The sequence below is a fragment of the Dipodomys merriami genome, unplaced genomic scaffold, assembly GCF_024711535.1.
Source record: "Dipodomys merriami isolate MVZ:Mamm:240054 unplaced genomic scaffold, mDipMer1.0.p SCAF_78, whole genome shotgun sequence".
NCBI classification, from domain to species: Eukaryota; Metazoa; Chordata; class Mammalia; order Rodentia; family Heteromyidae; genus Dipodomys; species Dipodomys merriami.
In genome coordinates, this window is record NW_027206379.1 from 2,780,001 (window position 1) to 2,795,005 (window position 15,005).

The 15,005-nt window shown below is 57.8% G+C and overlaps 1 protein-coding gene across 1 annotated transcript in view; it reads right to left on the reverse strand.

Annotated features, from left to right (window-relative positions):
- Window positions 1-4,488, reverse strand: part of Mrgprf (MAS related GPR family member F) — a 7,267-nt gene extending 2,779 nt beyond the window's left edge. The window contains exons 1-2 of the mRNA XM_070009850.1: window positions 4,309-4,488; window positions 1,911-1,983 (exon numbers count right to left, since the gene is read on the reverse strand). Coding sequence (XP_069865951.1) covers window positions 1,911-1,955 — 45 coding nt within the window. The 5' untranslated portion in view covers window positions 1,956-1,983; window positions 4,309-4,488. The remainder of the gene's footprint in view (window positions 1-1,910; window positions 1,984-4,308) is intronic.
- Window positions 4,489-15,005: the final 10,517 nt, after the last annotated feature.

Genomic DNA, 15,005 nt, shown 5'->3' on the forward strand with positions numbered 1-15,005 from the left:
GTTCATCAAATGACCAGAGAAGTAGGGACAGAGGTGGCTGGTCTCTGTCAGGACAGAGATGCCCTTTGGGGTGCTGGATTGTGAGAAAGTCCAGAAGACCCTAGAGGGGAGAGAGGCTTGGGACGGGGCTGTCTATCAAGAAGAAGGAGGCTTTTTGATATCTAACAGCGGTCTGGTTTAGAGGGTCACCGCCTGCTGGGCTGAGGTGTGAGTGGGTGAAGCTGGGCCAGGTGCCGAACACCACTGAGAGCAGGAACAGTGGCCAGGCCACGGGCGCCCACCCGAGCTGGCAGGTAGCGGCCTCTGTGCAGCTGGTGGCACTGGGTGGGTCCTGAGGGTGGAGAAGGGGCTCCTCCCCACTCCCCAGAGAACTCAAGACTGCCACGAGAAAGATCCTGATCTTCTCACTCTACCATTTAAAAAACACAGAGCCGGCCAAACACGGCCCATTCACAGGCTGGGCTGTTCTCAGGGTTGTTTTTGACCTCTTGTTCCCCGGTGGCAAAGGCCCTCCTCCCCACACCCCTGCAGACATCACTAATCCATCCCAGCACTCTCTCCTCCTCGCCCTCCCTCCCTGGGCCATTCCACTCTGGTGGCTCAGGGCTCTGCAACAAAACAAACGGGAGTGTGCTAGAAGCAGAATACTTTCTGTCATTCCTTGGTAGAAAGCTGGGTCCTAAGAAATTGTTTTGTCTTGACTGCCCCCAACAAAGGGGAGGATCTTCTGGCCTGCTTTGGGTCAAAGCCAATGAGCAAATGGAAACTGGAGGTGCTCACTAACATTTGGGGAGGACCCAGGAGGTCTTGCAGGGGGGGGAGGGGGGGCTTGCTCGCCACCTGTCATCCTACAAATACTCAGCAGCTAACATCTAAGTATCTCTGTCCACCCAAATCTGGCTGCTTAGCTTGCTCTCTGCTTCCTGATCTTGAAGCCACCAGCTACAGCAGGCCTGGGAAGCTCTGCCCAGTGGAGACAGCCTGAGGCTCTGTAAGACCCTGCCCAAGGACTAGCTCAGCCTCTGGGAGGGAACTGGCCTGCGGGGGCTGGACACAGCAGGGCAGAGTAGCCAGGGCTTCTTGTGTCTCTCCCAGGCTGGAAAAAGTCTGCAATCCCGGCCGGCCTCGGGTGAGTCACCGGGATCCAGCTGCCATTCCCAGCCGTGCACTGCCTTGGAAAACACCCGCCCCCTCCCGGAGCCCTGAGCGTGCTGGAGACCTCTGGAGAAACCCCTTGACGGGCTGGCACTCAGCCATCATTCCACAGTGGTCCCTATGGGATGGAGGGAAAGGGCCAGCAGAGCCGTGGGCACAGGGGTGGGGGTGGGCAGGAGTCAGTTACTATCCTGACCCATGCCTCAGTTTCCTCCAGGGCAGAAGATAAATTCCTTCCAACTTAAGCATCCTGCCCAGGACTTGCAAGGAAATTCCAGACTTTTTGAAGGGCTCAGAGATGGAAAGCTGTCCATCCGTCCGTCTGTCTGTCTATCCTCAAAGAGGGCTGGTGCCTGCTAAATCTCAGCTACTGCACCCTGGCCTGGGTTAGATGGAGCATGAGACCTCAGAGCTACCAAGCCAGTGAGTGTCTCAGGGTTTGGGGGCAGGGCCTGGTGACAATTGCCCATCTCTGCAGGGAAGGGATGAGATGAAGGAGGGTAAAAGGTAACTCAGTGGGAAGAGACTTGCAGAGTGCTTAGTGCCTGTTTATCTTACTGAGGGCTCAGGGCACTGCAGGCCCCAGCAAGAAGGCCAGGCTGTAGGGTCCGGAGCTGGCTCCCAGTCCTCTGCGGCCTGGGGGTGTATGTGTGGGGATCTGAAAGACTGGATGTGGGGAAGGGATGCTGGGTGGGCCCTGCCTTTTCCACCCTGGCCTTCCAGCAGCCCACACCCTGCTCTGCCCTGGCACTTGCCTTGTTCCTGTCAGGATGAGTCTCCCAGGAACAGTTTCCAGCCATTTCCAACTCCCGATCACAGCTCACCAGCCTGGAAAAATCCCAGAGAGATGTGGAGTGAAGGCAGCAGGGGTGTCCCCTCCTTACAGCCCCTCCATCTCCCACACCCCTTCCAGGCCCCCAGAGTTTCCAGAGGCTCTCTCCTGGTGGGTGGGACCTGGAGATGGGCATCCACATTGTGGCACAGCCTTTCTTGTCTGTGGGCTCCATATTCAGACTCTCTGGCCCTCTGGGGTCCACTGCCTCTCTCTGGGGTGGGGGGAGGGAGGAGGAAGCCCTCCCCTTTCCCTTGTCACTTGGCTGGCAAGGCATCAGGAACCAGATTGTTTCTGGTACAGGCACCTGGGTGTTTGGACAGTGGGACCCCAGCGATCACTCCAAGAGAGAGGGAGGCAGATTATCAAGGCAGAAGGACTTCCTGGAGGAGGTGGCCCTTGGCTGGGCCCTGGGTTTGTAACCTGCTCCAGCATCCGAGCTCCACCCCGCCCCCCACCAGGTGCCTGGCCCAGGCTGAAGGCCCTGCCACCTCCCACCTGGGCAGCGGGCCACCCCGCCAGGACTGGCCTGCCTGGCCGGCCACCCTCGGTCTCCTGGGACTGACCCTTGCCCTTCAAGCCGAGTTCCTCCCCTGCAAGCTAGCACCTCTCCCTCCCACTGAGAGGTGGGGAAACTGAGGCTGCGCAGGCCGCCGCACCCCCTGCACCCCTCCTCCCCCAGCGCGCTCCGCTCACTCCCCAGAAATTCCTTCCCGGGCTCCGCCCCGCCGTGGCCCCGCCCACCGCCCTCTCCCGGCCCCGCCCACCGCCCGTCTCCCTCCTCCCCGGGGGCGGGGCCGAGGTGGCGGCGCCCATCACTGGCGAGAAAGGCTGTCCATCCGCGCGCGAGCCCGCCCCCTGCTCAACCCAAGGCCTCCCGGAGCCGGCGGCGCCCGGGGGGAGGGGAGGGCGCTCCGGAGGCTCCGCCGCGGGGCGCGGGGTCGCGGGGCGCGGGTGGGGTGCTGCTCCTGGACCTCCGGGGGCCCCACGTGCCCGGCCTGCGCAGGGGGGGCGGGAGCAGAGCGGGTGCCAGCGGGGTGCCGCGCGTGAGAACCGGGTGCCACCCGCCGCCCGTGCCAGGCCGGGCCGCTGCCCCAGCTGCGCCCACCCGCGCCGCAGCCCTGCCTGGCGCGGCTCAGAACCCCCACCCCACTCCTCCTTGCTCCCACTCTTCTTGCAAGACACCCCAATACCCTGTGACTCTAATTCGCCCCCCCTTCTTGGAAGCCCTTCCAAGGGAGACCCACCACCTCCCAGGGACTAGCGAGAGCCTCACCCGGTCACTCCCCCGCCCCAGGCTGCAGGCTGGACACCCCCCCTGCAGTCCACACATGCGGGCAGGAGGGGGGCAGCTGGGGGCCAGGCTGGGGGGGGCGCCCCTCTGTGACAGATCGGATGTGTCCCTGTACCCCGGGGCCTGTCCTCCTGGGAGGACCTGAGCACAGAGGGAGCCAACTGGACCCCAGATGGGCCACATTGAAGACATGTGTGCATGTGTGTGTGTGCATGTGTGTGAGTGCATGTGTGCACATGGGCATGTGTGCGTGCGTGTGCATGCGTGCATGCGTGCATGTGTGTGTGTGTGTGTGTGTGTGTGTCTATCTCATGCTGGGCCACGGAAGAGCCGGCTTCCACCAGAGCTGACCCCTGCCCCAGATGGCATGGTCACCTGTCTGCTTTCCCACTGTCACCCACCTCTCTCCTCCCTGGACCCTGAGCGCCATGGCCGCAGAGAGCAAGCATGGGTTTCCCCCAAGACCCGAACCCCTGCACACAGCTCAAGAGAGTCTTTTCCGGGGTGAGCCAGACCTGGCAGGACCCTCATTTGAGGACAGCGCCAGGCACCGCTGGCTGAGAAGTGGCACCCAGCTGCCCAGTCTCCCGAGGCTCCCCGTGCCCGGCCCCGGGCTGTGCCTGGCCCAGGTCTCGGCCTTCGTGGAAGGCTGTGTGTGCAAGCATAGGGGTGCTGCCCTCTGGGGTGTCCTCCTAGCAAGCTTGCCTGTGAAGTGGGGGGAAGAGTAGGGGAGCCCCCTCCCAGGAGGACAGAGCAGGGCTGCCTTGGGGCTGGGGGCAGGGAGGCTGCTGCGGGGGGGATCCATGCTATACAGAAGGGGAGGTCTGGGAAGTTGGGAGTGACAGAAGGCTCTTTCCATGGGCTGCAGGCTCCGTGCAGGGGAAGGTGGGGTTCCTAGGAGCTGCCCACCCCTTTCCTCAATGCCCTCCTCAGGTTCTTTTCCTGCCTGGCCTTCACCGCTGGGCCCCTGGTCCCTGTTCCCAACCCCCTGCCTCCCCTCCCCAGACCCTGGGCCCCAGCCTGCTACCTGCGCTGTCCTGCTCTGCTGAGCCTTCCCTGAGTGCAGATTCTTCCTCAGGCTCCCAGCCACCGACCCTGGGGGCGAGGGTGGGGCGCACAGGCCAGCCCAGCACTGAGCACCGAGCACAGCCCGGCCCGAGCCTCAGAGCCTCAGCCGTGGCAAACGCAGCGCAGGGTGAGGTGAGGACCAGCCCTCGCCGCCAGTTTGGGAAGCAAAACCCGCCCCAAACCCAATTCCAGGCCCGGCAGGAGGAGGAGGGGGAGTGGAGAGGAGGGCAGGAGGAGGGGCTGAGCTGCGATGAGGCTTCGGGAAGGAATGCCCCACACAGGAGCCCCCCCCACAGCCCCACTGGGAGCTCATCTCTCCGCCTGCTGACGTCACGCTTGGCCCGAGCACTGTGGCCCGAGTCCAGTGGTTCATCTCCCTTGCATCCTGAGGCTCCACCAGCCTGCCCGGTAGAGGAAGCTCTGGGCCATCCACTTGCTAGCTGGCACCTTTGGGCTGTTCCCGGTGGGATTTGGGGGGACCAGAAAGTGGGGGAGGGGGCACTATTGTTTCCATGGACCGATGGACAGGCATAGAGCATGGGGGAACTGGGGCTGAGGACCACGGGAGGATGGTGACGAGCTGGCAAGGCAGCCACACCCAGGGGGCACCCACCCTCTCCATCCCCCACCTCGAAATCCACCCAGGGCCCCCGGAGGCTTCTGGAAGCAGGAATCCCCTTCCCAGGCCCTAATAGCAATCAGATGGCTGTGGAAAGTCACAGCGCTCGCTCGCGGCCCGGCCGGCCGAGCAGGGAAGTTGGCGGCCGTGGCGCCTGGTGCGTGCGCTCGGCTGCCGATGACTCAGCCTGCCCCAGCGAGGGGGTCCTGGAACACTTTAGCGGCTAGGGCACAGAGCCCAAGCTTGGGTGGGGATGGGGGGGAGGTGGCCATGAGGGCGCGGTGCTGGAAAAGGCTCCCCCTGCCCCAAGCCAACTTTCTCATGGCCTCAGAAGCCTGCGGGAATTCTCTGCTTTCCCTGGAGGGACAAATGGAGCCCGGACGGGGGTATCTGTGCCTCCCAGGCGGTGGGCCCAGCGCAGACGCAGAGCTTGGCAGCTGCACCTGTCCTGGCCTCACCACCCCCTGCTCAGGGGCGGCCCACCCTCTTGGTCCCTGCAAAGCTGAGAACAGGGGGTGGAGGTGGGTTTTTGAAGGCCCAGCTCAGGGAGCATCCTGGGGTCTTGGGGTGGGGAGGGGATTCTGGGGTGGTGCTGCAGGCTCAAGCCACACCCAAGGCAGGGGGGTGGAGCTGGGCTGGGCAAGCATCAGGCAGGGCGCTGACCCATGGCCTCCCCCAGGGCAGCCAGCTGGGCCCCAGCTGGGCGCTTGTTTATGCGGGGAGGGGAGGCCCGGGGGAGGCCGGGTTGCAGTGTAATTGCTCGGCTCACTTGGACACTTGAAAGCAGTAGAGGCTCCGCAGCCCGGGCCTTATTTGGTATGCAGATGGGTTTCTTTCAAAACAAGAGCAAGGGGCTGGAGATGGATGATGGATGGGCGGTCCTCAGTGCAAGCTGCTGCAGACGCAGGGCTGCCACCGCTGTCCACCTGGGCCAGGTGACAGAGCCCAGGATCCGGGGACTAGGGAGCAGCAGGTCAACAACGGGGTGTAGAGAGACTTGGGTCTGGGGCAGCCCTGGCTCCTGGCTCACAGGGACATCTGGCCATGATCTCACATGAGGGGTCTCTGTGCCTGAGTTTTGGGGCACACGCACACATGCACGCACGCGTGTGCGCACACACACACACACACACACACACACACATATGCAGTTTCTGGCAACAAGCTGTAAGTGGGGAGTGGCAGGCTGGGACGCTGGGGTAGACCAGATGCTGACTGATTTCCTGGAGGGCAGTGGGAGGAGCCCCTGTTGCCCCCAGGGCTCCGTGCCCCCCGCCGTGCATGAGGCAGGGTAGTTCACTGGGGCTGTGGCCTTCTTATGAAGTGTCAAGGAGGAAGGGGGTCAGATACCAAGGCCAGTCCTTGAGCCTCGTGCTGCCTGGCGGGTTGTTTCCCCCATTTACTCCAGGGCTCAGGGCTCACATGTGAGGGAACCAGGCCAAGTCTGGCTGATGTGGTACTGAGCCACGGTCCCTGTTCATTCTACCTTCTTCGTCCACATGCCTCCCAGTGGAAAGGCATGAGCTGTCCCCTGCCAAGGGCCTCACCCTTGCACTAGGCTTTCTGTCCCCACACCCTAGGGCAGGACTGGACCCCCCTCACCCCACGGGGTCCTGGGGCGGGAGGCCCATCTGGGTGGAGCTCTCTGCCAGGTCCTTTTGTGACCCATGGCTGGTGGCTGCTGCCTGGGTAACTGGCAGGGCACGGACCTCGCACCCCATTCCCAGCCCCTCCCTGCAGCCGGCAGTGTGGCAGGGGCTCCACGCTGGCTTCACACATACACACACACACACATGCATGCACACACATGCACACACACACACACACACACAAGCACACACGCCTGGGTGACCAGCAGGGCACGGACCTCGCACCCCATTCCCAGCCCCTCCCTGCAGCCGGCAGTGTGGCAGGGGCTGCATGCTGGCTTCACACACACACACACACACACACACACACGCACGCACGCACACACGCGCGTGTGCACACACACAGTGCATACATGTACACATGCACACCTGCATGCAAACGCACGCACACACATACACAATACATACATGTACACATGCATGCAAATGCACGCACACACATGCACACCTGCATGCAAACACACACGCGCACACACACACGGGTGGCAGATGTTTAATGAGCACCAAGCAATGGGCTCTGTGCCCATGAACAGGACAGGCAAGGCCCCCGCCGTGGCCAGCAGGTGAGGAGGCGGCCAGCACAGCCGGGATCCTTGTGAAGGAAGCACTGGGGTGTGGGGTGTCCTCTCTGAGGAGGGGACAGTGCAGGGGCCGTAGAAACAGTGCTTAGTGCCTTGCTGTGGCGATGGGTGATTATTATTGCTGTTGTTATTGTTATCATGTGGGCTATGCTGTCCAGCCCCTTTGCAAGCTTTCAAGAGTCAAGATTCTCCTGCAGGCCAGGAAAATACCTGCCTGAGCCGCAACTGTCTTGGTATTTTACAGGAAAGATGGGCCAGGTAGCTTTCCTGAACCCATGCTTACCCAAGAGATCCCACACTTCCCTGAGATCCCACACTCCCTGAGAGAGATCCCACACTCCCTGAGATCCCACACTCCCTGAGAACCTCCACACTCCCTGAGATCCCACACTCCCTGAGAACCTCCACACTCCCTGAGATCCCACACTCCCTGAGATCCCACACCCCTTGAGATCCCACACTCCCTGAGAACCTCCACACTCGCTGAGATCCCACACTCCCTGAGATCCCACACTCCCTGAGATCCCACACCAACTGAGAACCCACACTCCCTGAGATCCCACACTCCCTGAGATCCCACATTCCCTGAGATCCCACACTCCCAGAGAAACTCCACACTCCCTGAGATCCCACACTCGCTGAGATCCCACACTCCCTGAGATCCCACACTCCCTGAGATCCCACACTAACTGAGAACCCACACTCCCTGAGATACCACACTCCCTGAGATCCTACATTCCCTGAGATCCCACACTCCCTGAGATCCCACACTGAGATCCCACACTCCCTGAGATCCCACACTCCCTGAGATCCCACACTCCCTGAGATCCCACACTCCCTGAGAACCTCCACACTCCCTGAGATCCCACACTCCCTGAGATCCCACACTTCCCTGAGAACCTCCACACTCCCTGAGATTCCACACTCCCTGAGATCCCACACTTGCTGAGATCCCACACTGAGATCCCACACTCACTGAGATCCCACATTCCCTGAGATCCCACACTCCCTGAGATCCCACACTCCCTGAGACCCCACACTCCCTGAGATCCCACACTCCCTGAGATCCCACACTCCCTGAGATCCTCCACACTCCCTGAGATCCCCACACTCCCTGAGATCCCACACTCCCTGAGATCCCACACTCCCTGAGATCCCACACTCACTGAGAGCACCTTTCATATTTCCAATTTGAGAATAGAGTGGGCGTGGCACCCGTTCTCGACCCCCCCCCCCCCCCGCCTCATCCTTCATCTATCCTTTCTGCCACCCCTGCCCTGTTCTGGAGTCTGTCCTGGCAGTTCAGTCTCAGCAGTGGGCTTCCCCCCTTGGCAGCCAGTGTTGTTGGTTGGTTTCCATTTTTTGCCTTCCCCCTCCTTCATCTGTGATCAGAAGCCTGTGAGCTGTGAATTCAATCCCCAGTTCTGAGGGGCGGGGGTGGGGCAGGGCAGGGGTGGGGGTGGGGCAGGACCCCCACAGGTAGCCTGCCTGTCCCCAGCCTTGATGCCTCTTCCTCTCAGGATTACTTTCCTCTCTCTCTCTCTCTCTCTCTCTCTCTCTCTCTCTCTCTCTCTCTCTCTCTCTCTCTCTCTCTCTCTCTCTCTTTCTCTCTCTGTCTCTCTCTCTCTCTCTCTCCCTTGTGCTCCTGGCTGGGCCTGGGGGCTGGCACAGTGCTGGGCACCCTGAGCCCTGTGAGTGCGGGGCATCTCTGAGCTCTGACCTGTCTCTTGCTGCAGAAGCTAGTGAGCCCCATCCAAGCCTGGTGCCCCCCACACCGGGGTACACTGATCAGGCCTCTCCACATGGCAGACTGGTGGGCCTGCACAAGAGCGGGGAGGAGAGCCCCAATTCCTGTTCCAAGGAGAAAGACCTGTGACATTCATTTTATGGCATTGTCTCCTCGATGTTCCCCTGGGCGTTGGTCCCGCTGTACCAGCTGAAAACAACAACAACAACAACACGAAAATCTTATTTGACTTCTGTCCCTTCATTTCCTTCCTCCCTCCCTCCTCCCCTCCCTCCTTCCTTCTCTCTCTCTCTTTCTATTTTACTCTTTCCCTCCCTCCTTCCCTTCCTTCTTTCTGTGCCAGAACTCAGTGTGTCCTATGGTGGCTCAGCTTGCTTATAGCTGGTGCTCTACCATTTGAGTTATGCTTTCGTCCCAGGTTTTTGCCAGTTAATTCGAGATGGAACTGAAATCCTCCAGGTCTCAGCCTCCTGAGTCTCGAGGAGAACAGATGCGAGCCTCCAGTGCCCGGCTCCACATCCGCTCTCCGACCTTCCTCTTTCCAGACTCCAGGCCTGTCTCTGGGTTCTGATCGAAGAACATGCTCCTGCCTGGGCCTGGCCTGAAGGGGACTTTGGTGTCACCCTCCCACCAGCCTCGGAGTCAGCCTGAGGCCCCACCAAGTGTCTCCCAGGGCTGCACCCGCCCTGCAGCCCCAGCTCCTCTCTCAGCACCCCCAACTGCAGCCAGTTCCCATCCTTTGCTACACAAAAACCACTTGTCCCCAGATGGCCGCTCCTGGCTCATGAGCAATGAGAGCTGAAAAAGCACCATTCTAGACCAAAAGCAGGAGATAACAAGCCATCGGGTGCCCCGGATTCCTATGGCTTGTGTCATGGGCAACAGAGCTCAAAATAGCCAGTGCAGGCCCCGCCTGGCCTGGGAAGAAGCTGGCTGTCCCAGGGGTCGCTCCTCGGGACAGGACTGAAGGATCTGGTCCCCAATGCCCGCCTGGGACTCTGTGCCTGGCCTGCGTGCTCTGCTCCGTGGCTTGGGCCAGTTGGGTGTCCTCTGGGCTCTCGATTGCTGTGTGACGCAGCCACAGTACATGGCACTGAGCCTCAGTTTCCCCAGATGTGGCAGAGAGTGAGTCGCTGAGCCACAGCGGTAGCAGTTTTGAGGCTCAAGAAATTGGAGGATGAATGTGTCATGATGTTGGCCAGCTGGACCTGGGGGTGGAAGACGTGTGCGTCCTCTCTGTCTGTAAATCTCAGTCCTCTCCTTCAGTGTTTACCCAGTTTACAGATATAGAAACTGAGGCTCCGTGAGGCGTTGGGGCTGGTCAGAGATGACTGGGCCCACACATGGCCAGCTGGTGATTTTTTACTTTCTTCGATGTGAGTTTAGAAATCATTTGAAACTACTACAACGGCTGAGCACCTTTGGCTTTCTTCCCTCAGTTTCTAGGTACTCAATAAATGCAATGGCACTGGTAGTGCTACCTCCATAGAGAGACCTACGTGAATGCACACTTACTGTTCATGTGGCTGGAGGGGAAACCCAGCTCTGCCGCCATGGGTGGCTGTGCAGGGCGGTGGGGTGGGGGGAGCTGGGACGTGTGCTTCCTTGTTTGTTCTCCTCCATCCTGCCCCCCCCCCCCGGGGCCTTGCCTGTCACCCCAAAACAAAGGAGGACTGGGCCACCAAGGCTGGGTGCCTGACCCACGGGGATGCTGGCACTCTCTGGAAGTTTCCAGCTGCCTGGGGTGCAACCTCCAGGAGAAAGTTCGAGGACACAAAGCTCCAGCAGAGGCCTGGCCAGGGCAGGGAACGCCCTCTGGGCTGAGCCGTGTCTGGGTCCCCCCCTAAGGAACTGCTCCTCGGCTGCAGGACTCACAGGGACCCCCAGGCAGCCCCCTTATGAGGCCCCAGCTCTGATCACACACCTGGGGTGGCAGGGAAAGGGGGGTCTCCATGCCACAGTGACCCCCGTTTCTCACTTACACTGCAAGGCGCCGGCTCAGGCTTTGCCCGCATGCTTCATCTGGCCTGGCTTCTGTGCCGAGGCCTCGAGTGGCATTGCCGGCTGTCTGGCACGTGAGCCCAGGCGGCTTCTCCTCCCGAGTCTCCTCCCCTGGGGCTCATGGCTGTGGACCCAGGCAATGACAGGTCTGGGATAGGTTCACGTCACTGTGCCCGCGACCCATTGCGCAATGCAGCCTTGAGGGAGGACATCGCAGAGCTCTAGCCTCAGTTTCTCTATCCGTGATGGTGCCCTCCACCCCCAGGGCAGCTGGGAATGACATATGGGGTCAGGTGACCCCTGAGAAGGCCCCGAGAGACTTGCTCCTTCCGAGGGGTACACGCTGGAGGCTTTCCCAGAGTCCTGTTTATTTTATTATTATTTTTTTGTGTGCCAGTTCTGGGGCTTGAACTCAGAGCCTGGGCGCTGTCCCTGAGCTTTTCTGCTCAAGGTTTTTGCTCTACCACTTGAGTCACACCTCCACTTCTGACTTTTTGCTGGTTAATTGGAGATAAGAGTCCCAGGGATTTTCCTGCCCAGGCTGGCTTTGAACTGTGATCCTCAGATTTCAGCCTCCTGGGTAGTCAGGATGACTAGTGTGAGCCAACACTGGCTGGCTAGTTTCCCTGTTCTATCTACTCCCTGGACAGCGTTCTGGGGGTTCAGGTTGCTCCTGGAGGGAGGCTGCCACCCACCGGCTGCCCTGGACATGCATCTTCTAGTTTGAATCCTTCCTACCGTCCTGTGTGGCTGGAGAGCCTGGCACGCAGTAGGTGCTCAGTGTGTGCTTCATCTTGCAGGGCAGGGCTGGCTGGGTTGACCTCCCAGGTCAAAGGAACCCAGGGGACAGCTGGAGCGGGGCCTGGCCTGCATCACTGCTGGAGCGCCAGCCTCTGCCCCCAGCTTCCCAAGTGGCGGGAGAGACTCCTTTCACTCTTCACAGAGTGAGCGAAGTTACAGTGGAGTTACAACTACACCTTGCAGAGGGGGAAACTGAGGCACAGAGGACTGTGATCCACTGGACAGCCCCACAGAAGCAAAGCTGGCATGTTTTGACAATCCAGGACTATGAGATCCACCAACATCCACAACCAGACACCTTGAAGACACCTAGGACCCCAGACAGCCCTTTCTGCCCGTGCTGACACCCATTAAGTGTTTGGCCAAGCTCTGCTTGGCAAGCTAGACGCAGCCCCTGTGAGTGCGCCTAAACAGGGACTTCCTGTATGAACCCGGGACAGGACGCTTTGTGCTGAGACCCAGCGCCCCCTTGTGGGGCTATGCTGTTCCTTACAGTTCATTTCTGTGTCCTGTGACGGTCTCTTCTGTGAGCCCTAAAGGAATGATTACTGGCAAATCCATTCCACTCCTCCCCCAGGGAGCTAGCTGAGTGGCCCAGGAATTCTTTAGCTGGAATTAATTAAACACACTTTATTGAGGACATCCTACTTTTACAGGGTGCTGTGGGCACTCATTTCCTTTTATTTTCTCAAAATAAATATATCTTTTTGTGGGGTTTAAAAATGCACACTCCTTTCTGTAATTGTAATCCCTCTGTACATCACCTTTATAATAACAATAAAGTAAATTTAAAATCAATGCATGCTCTAATCCAGGTGCTGGTGGCTCACGCCTGTCATCCTAGCTACTCAGGAGGCTGAGATCGGAGGATTGCAGTTTGAAGCCAGCCCAGGCAGGAAAGTCTGTGAGACAATCTCCAGATAACCACCAAAAAGCCAGAAGTGGAGGTGTGACTCAAATGGTAGAGCAAAAGCCTTGAGCAAGTCAGGTGGGATCATGAAACTGTGAGTCCAAACTCCTCCTCCCCCTTCCCCACCCCCAAAGTAGAGCCATCTTAGATGACACCTTTGGGCGCAAGCTTCACAAAAACGGGTCTGGCAATGATTTTTTTTTGTTGTTGTTGTTGGTCGTGGGGCTTGAACTCTGGGCCTGGGCGCTGTCCCTCAGCTCTTCAGCTCAAGGCGAGCACTCTACCACTTGAGCTACAGCGCCACTTCTGGTTTTCTAGTGGTTTATTGGAGATAGGAGGCTCACAGTCTTTCCTTTCCAGGCTGGCTTTGAACCGAGATCCTCAGATCTCAGCCTCCTGAGTAGCTAGGATTACAGGCGTGAGCCACCGGTGCCCGGCTTTGGCAATGATTTTTGAATGTGACACCAAAGGCATGTACAACTGCAACAGGCACAAAATGTCCAGAAGTGGCGCTGTGCCTCAACTGGTAGAGCGCTAGCCTTGAGCACCAAGAGGCTCTGGGACAGTGCCCAGGCCCAGAGTTCAAGCCCTAGGACAGGAGAAAAGAAAAGGAGGTGGAGGAGGAGGAGGGGGAGGAAATTTTTTTAAATGCCCATCAAAAGACAATATCGGTAGATTAAAAAATAAACTACAGAATAGGAGAAACATCATTTGCAAATCATATCCTGATAAAGGATTAAAATCCAGAATATATACAGAACTCCTAAAATTCAACAACACAAACCCAAACAGAGCAAAGTGTGTGTCTTGGCAGTAGGACACCAGCGTGGCAGGTGCAAGGCACCGAGTTCAAGCCCAAGTATTGCCAAAAAGGAAACAAAACAAAACAGAAAACAGGTAAAATGTGGAGACAACTTGCTGCTGGATGTATAAATAAGCAAAACACGGTACACATAGGTAATAGAACATTACTCATTATTTTTATTTTGATTGTTGTTGTAAAGGTCGACGTACAAAGGGGTTACAGTTGCATAAATTAGGTAACAAGTACATTTCTTTTTGGATGCTTCCCTTTCCTCCTTCTCCCCCAGGTTTTCCCTCCAGTCACTCACAAGTTGTATACCTCATTTTCAACAAAGTATCTAGTGAGTACCACTGTTGCATGTGTTCACCCCTTAGTATTCAGGCTTTGAAAGAAGGGGGAATTCTGGTTTGTGCTACTGAAAAAAAAAATAGTTAGTTGAACTCAATTGTAGTTGTAATTTTAGGAATGGGATAAAGTTTCAAGTTGAAAAAATCTGTGGAGACTGAAAGAGATATTAGTTGTGTGACCCTGTCAATGCCTTTAACACTTGAGCTATGTGTGTGTGTGTGTGTGTGTGTGTGTGTGTGTGTGTGTGTGTGTGTGTGTAAAAGTGGTTTTTGCATATAACCCCCCATGAACTAACAATGGAGAGGAGAGTCAGAGAGATTGGAGACGTCTCTTTGGCAGTGTGAGGATTCCTTACGGTCCAGGTGGCTGGGTGAAGGAATGTTCTGGTCTCTAGGGTGGGGCTACACTCGACAAGTCAACCTGGACCCTGATCCCAGTTCCCTGGAAACGAATTCAGTCAGCGTCCAGGGTGAGCTAATCTTTCCTGCCTGAGGCCCTGGGGCAGGAACTTAGTCTACGTGCTGGACTTCTGACCTCCAGCACTGATACAGAACTAAGAGTTGTTGTTTTTTAATTTTATTTTATTTTTGTAGGTTGTGGGACTTGAACTCGGGGCCGGGGCACACTGTTCCTGAGCTTTTTTTTTGCTCAGGGCTATGCTCTGCTACTTTGGGTCATAGCGTGACTTCCGTCTTTCTGGTAGGTCATTGGAGACTTTCTTGCCTTGAACCAACCCTCAGACCTCAGCCTCCTGAGTAGCCAGGATAGATTAAAGGTGTGAGCCACCAGCATCCAGCACTTGATTCGTTTTATGCTGTTTGCGATCATGTGTCTTTACAGCAGTAGAACAGTAATACAAGCTCATAGGCTCACCTAGGCGAGGCTCGGTGGCTTCTGGAAAGTGATTTTCACGTTGCTAATGATTGGTGCAGAGCTCTGGAGAAGCACTTCTTGGCGATCTCAAGAACAACATCAATTATCTGCTAAAATTCATTCTTGGACTCCGGGAGCTGGTGGCTCACTCCTGTAATTGTAGCTACTCAGGAGGCTGAGAGGATGGATCACAGTTCATGGTTCATGAGGATCAGGGTTCGAAACCAGCCTGAGCAGCCTGCGATTCTTCTCTCCAATGAACCTCCAAAAAAAGAAAAAAGAGAAATAAGTAAGTAAATAAGTGAGGCGCTCCCGGATCCGG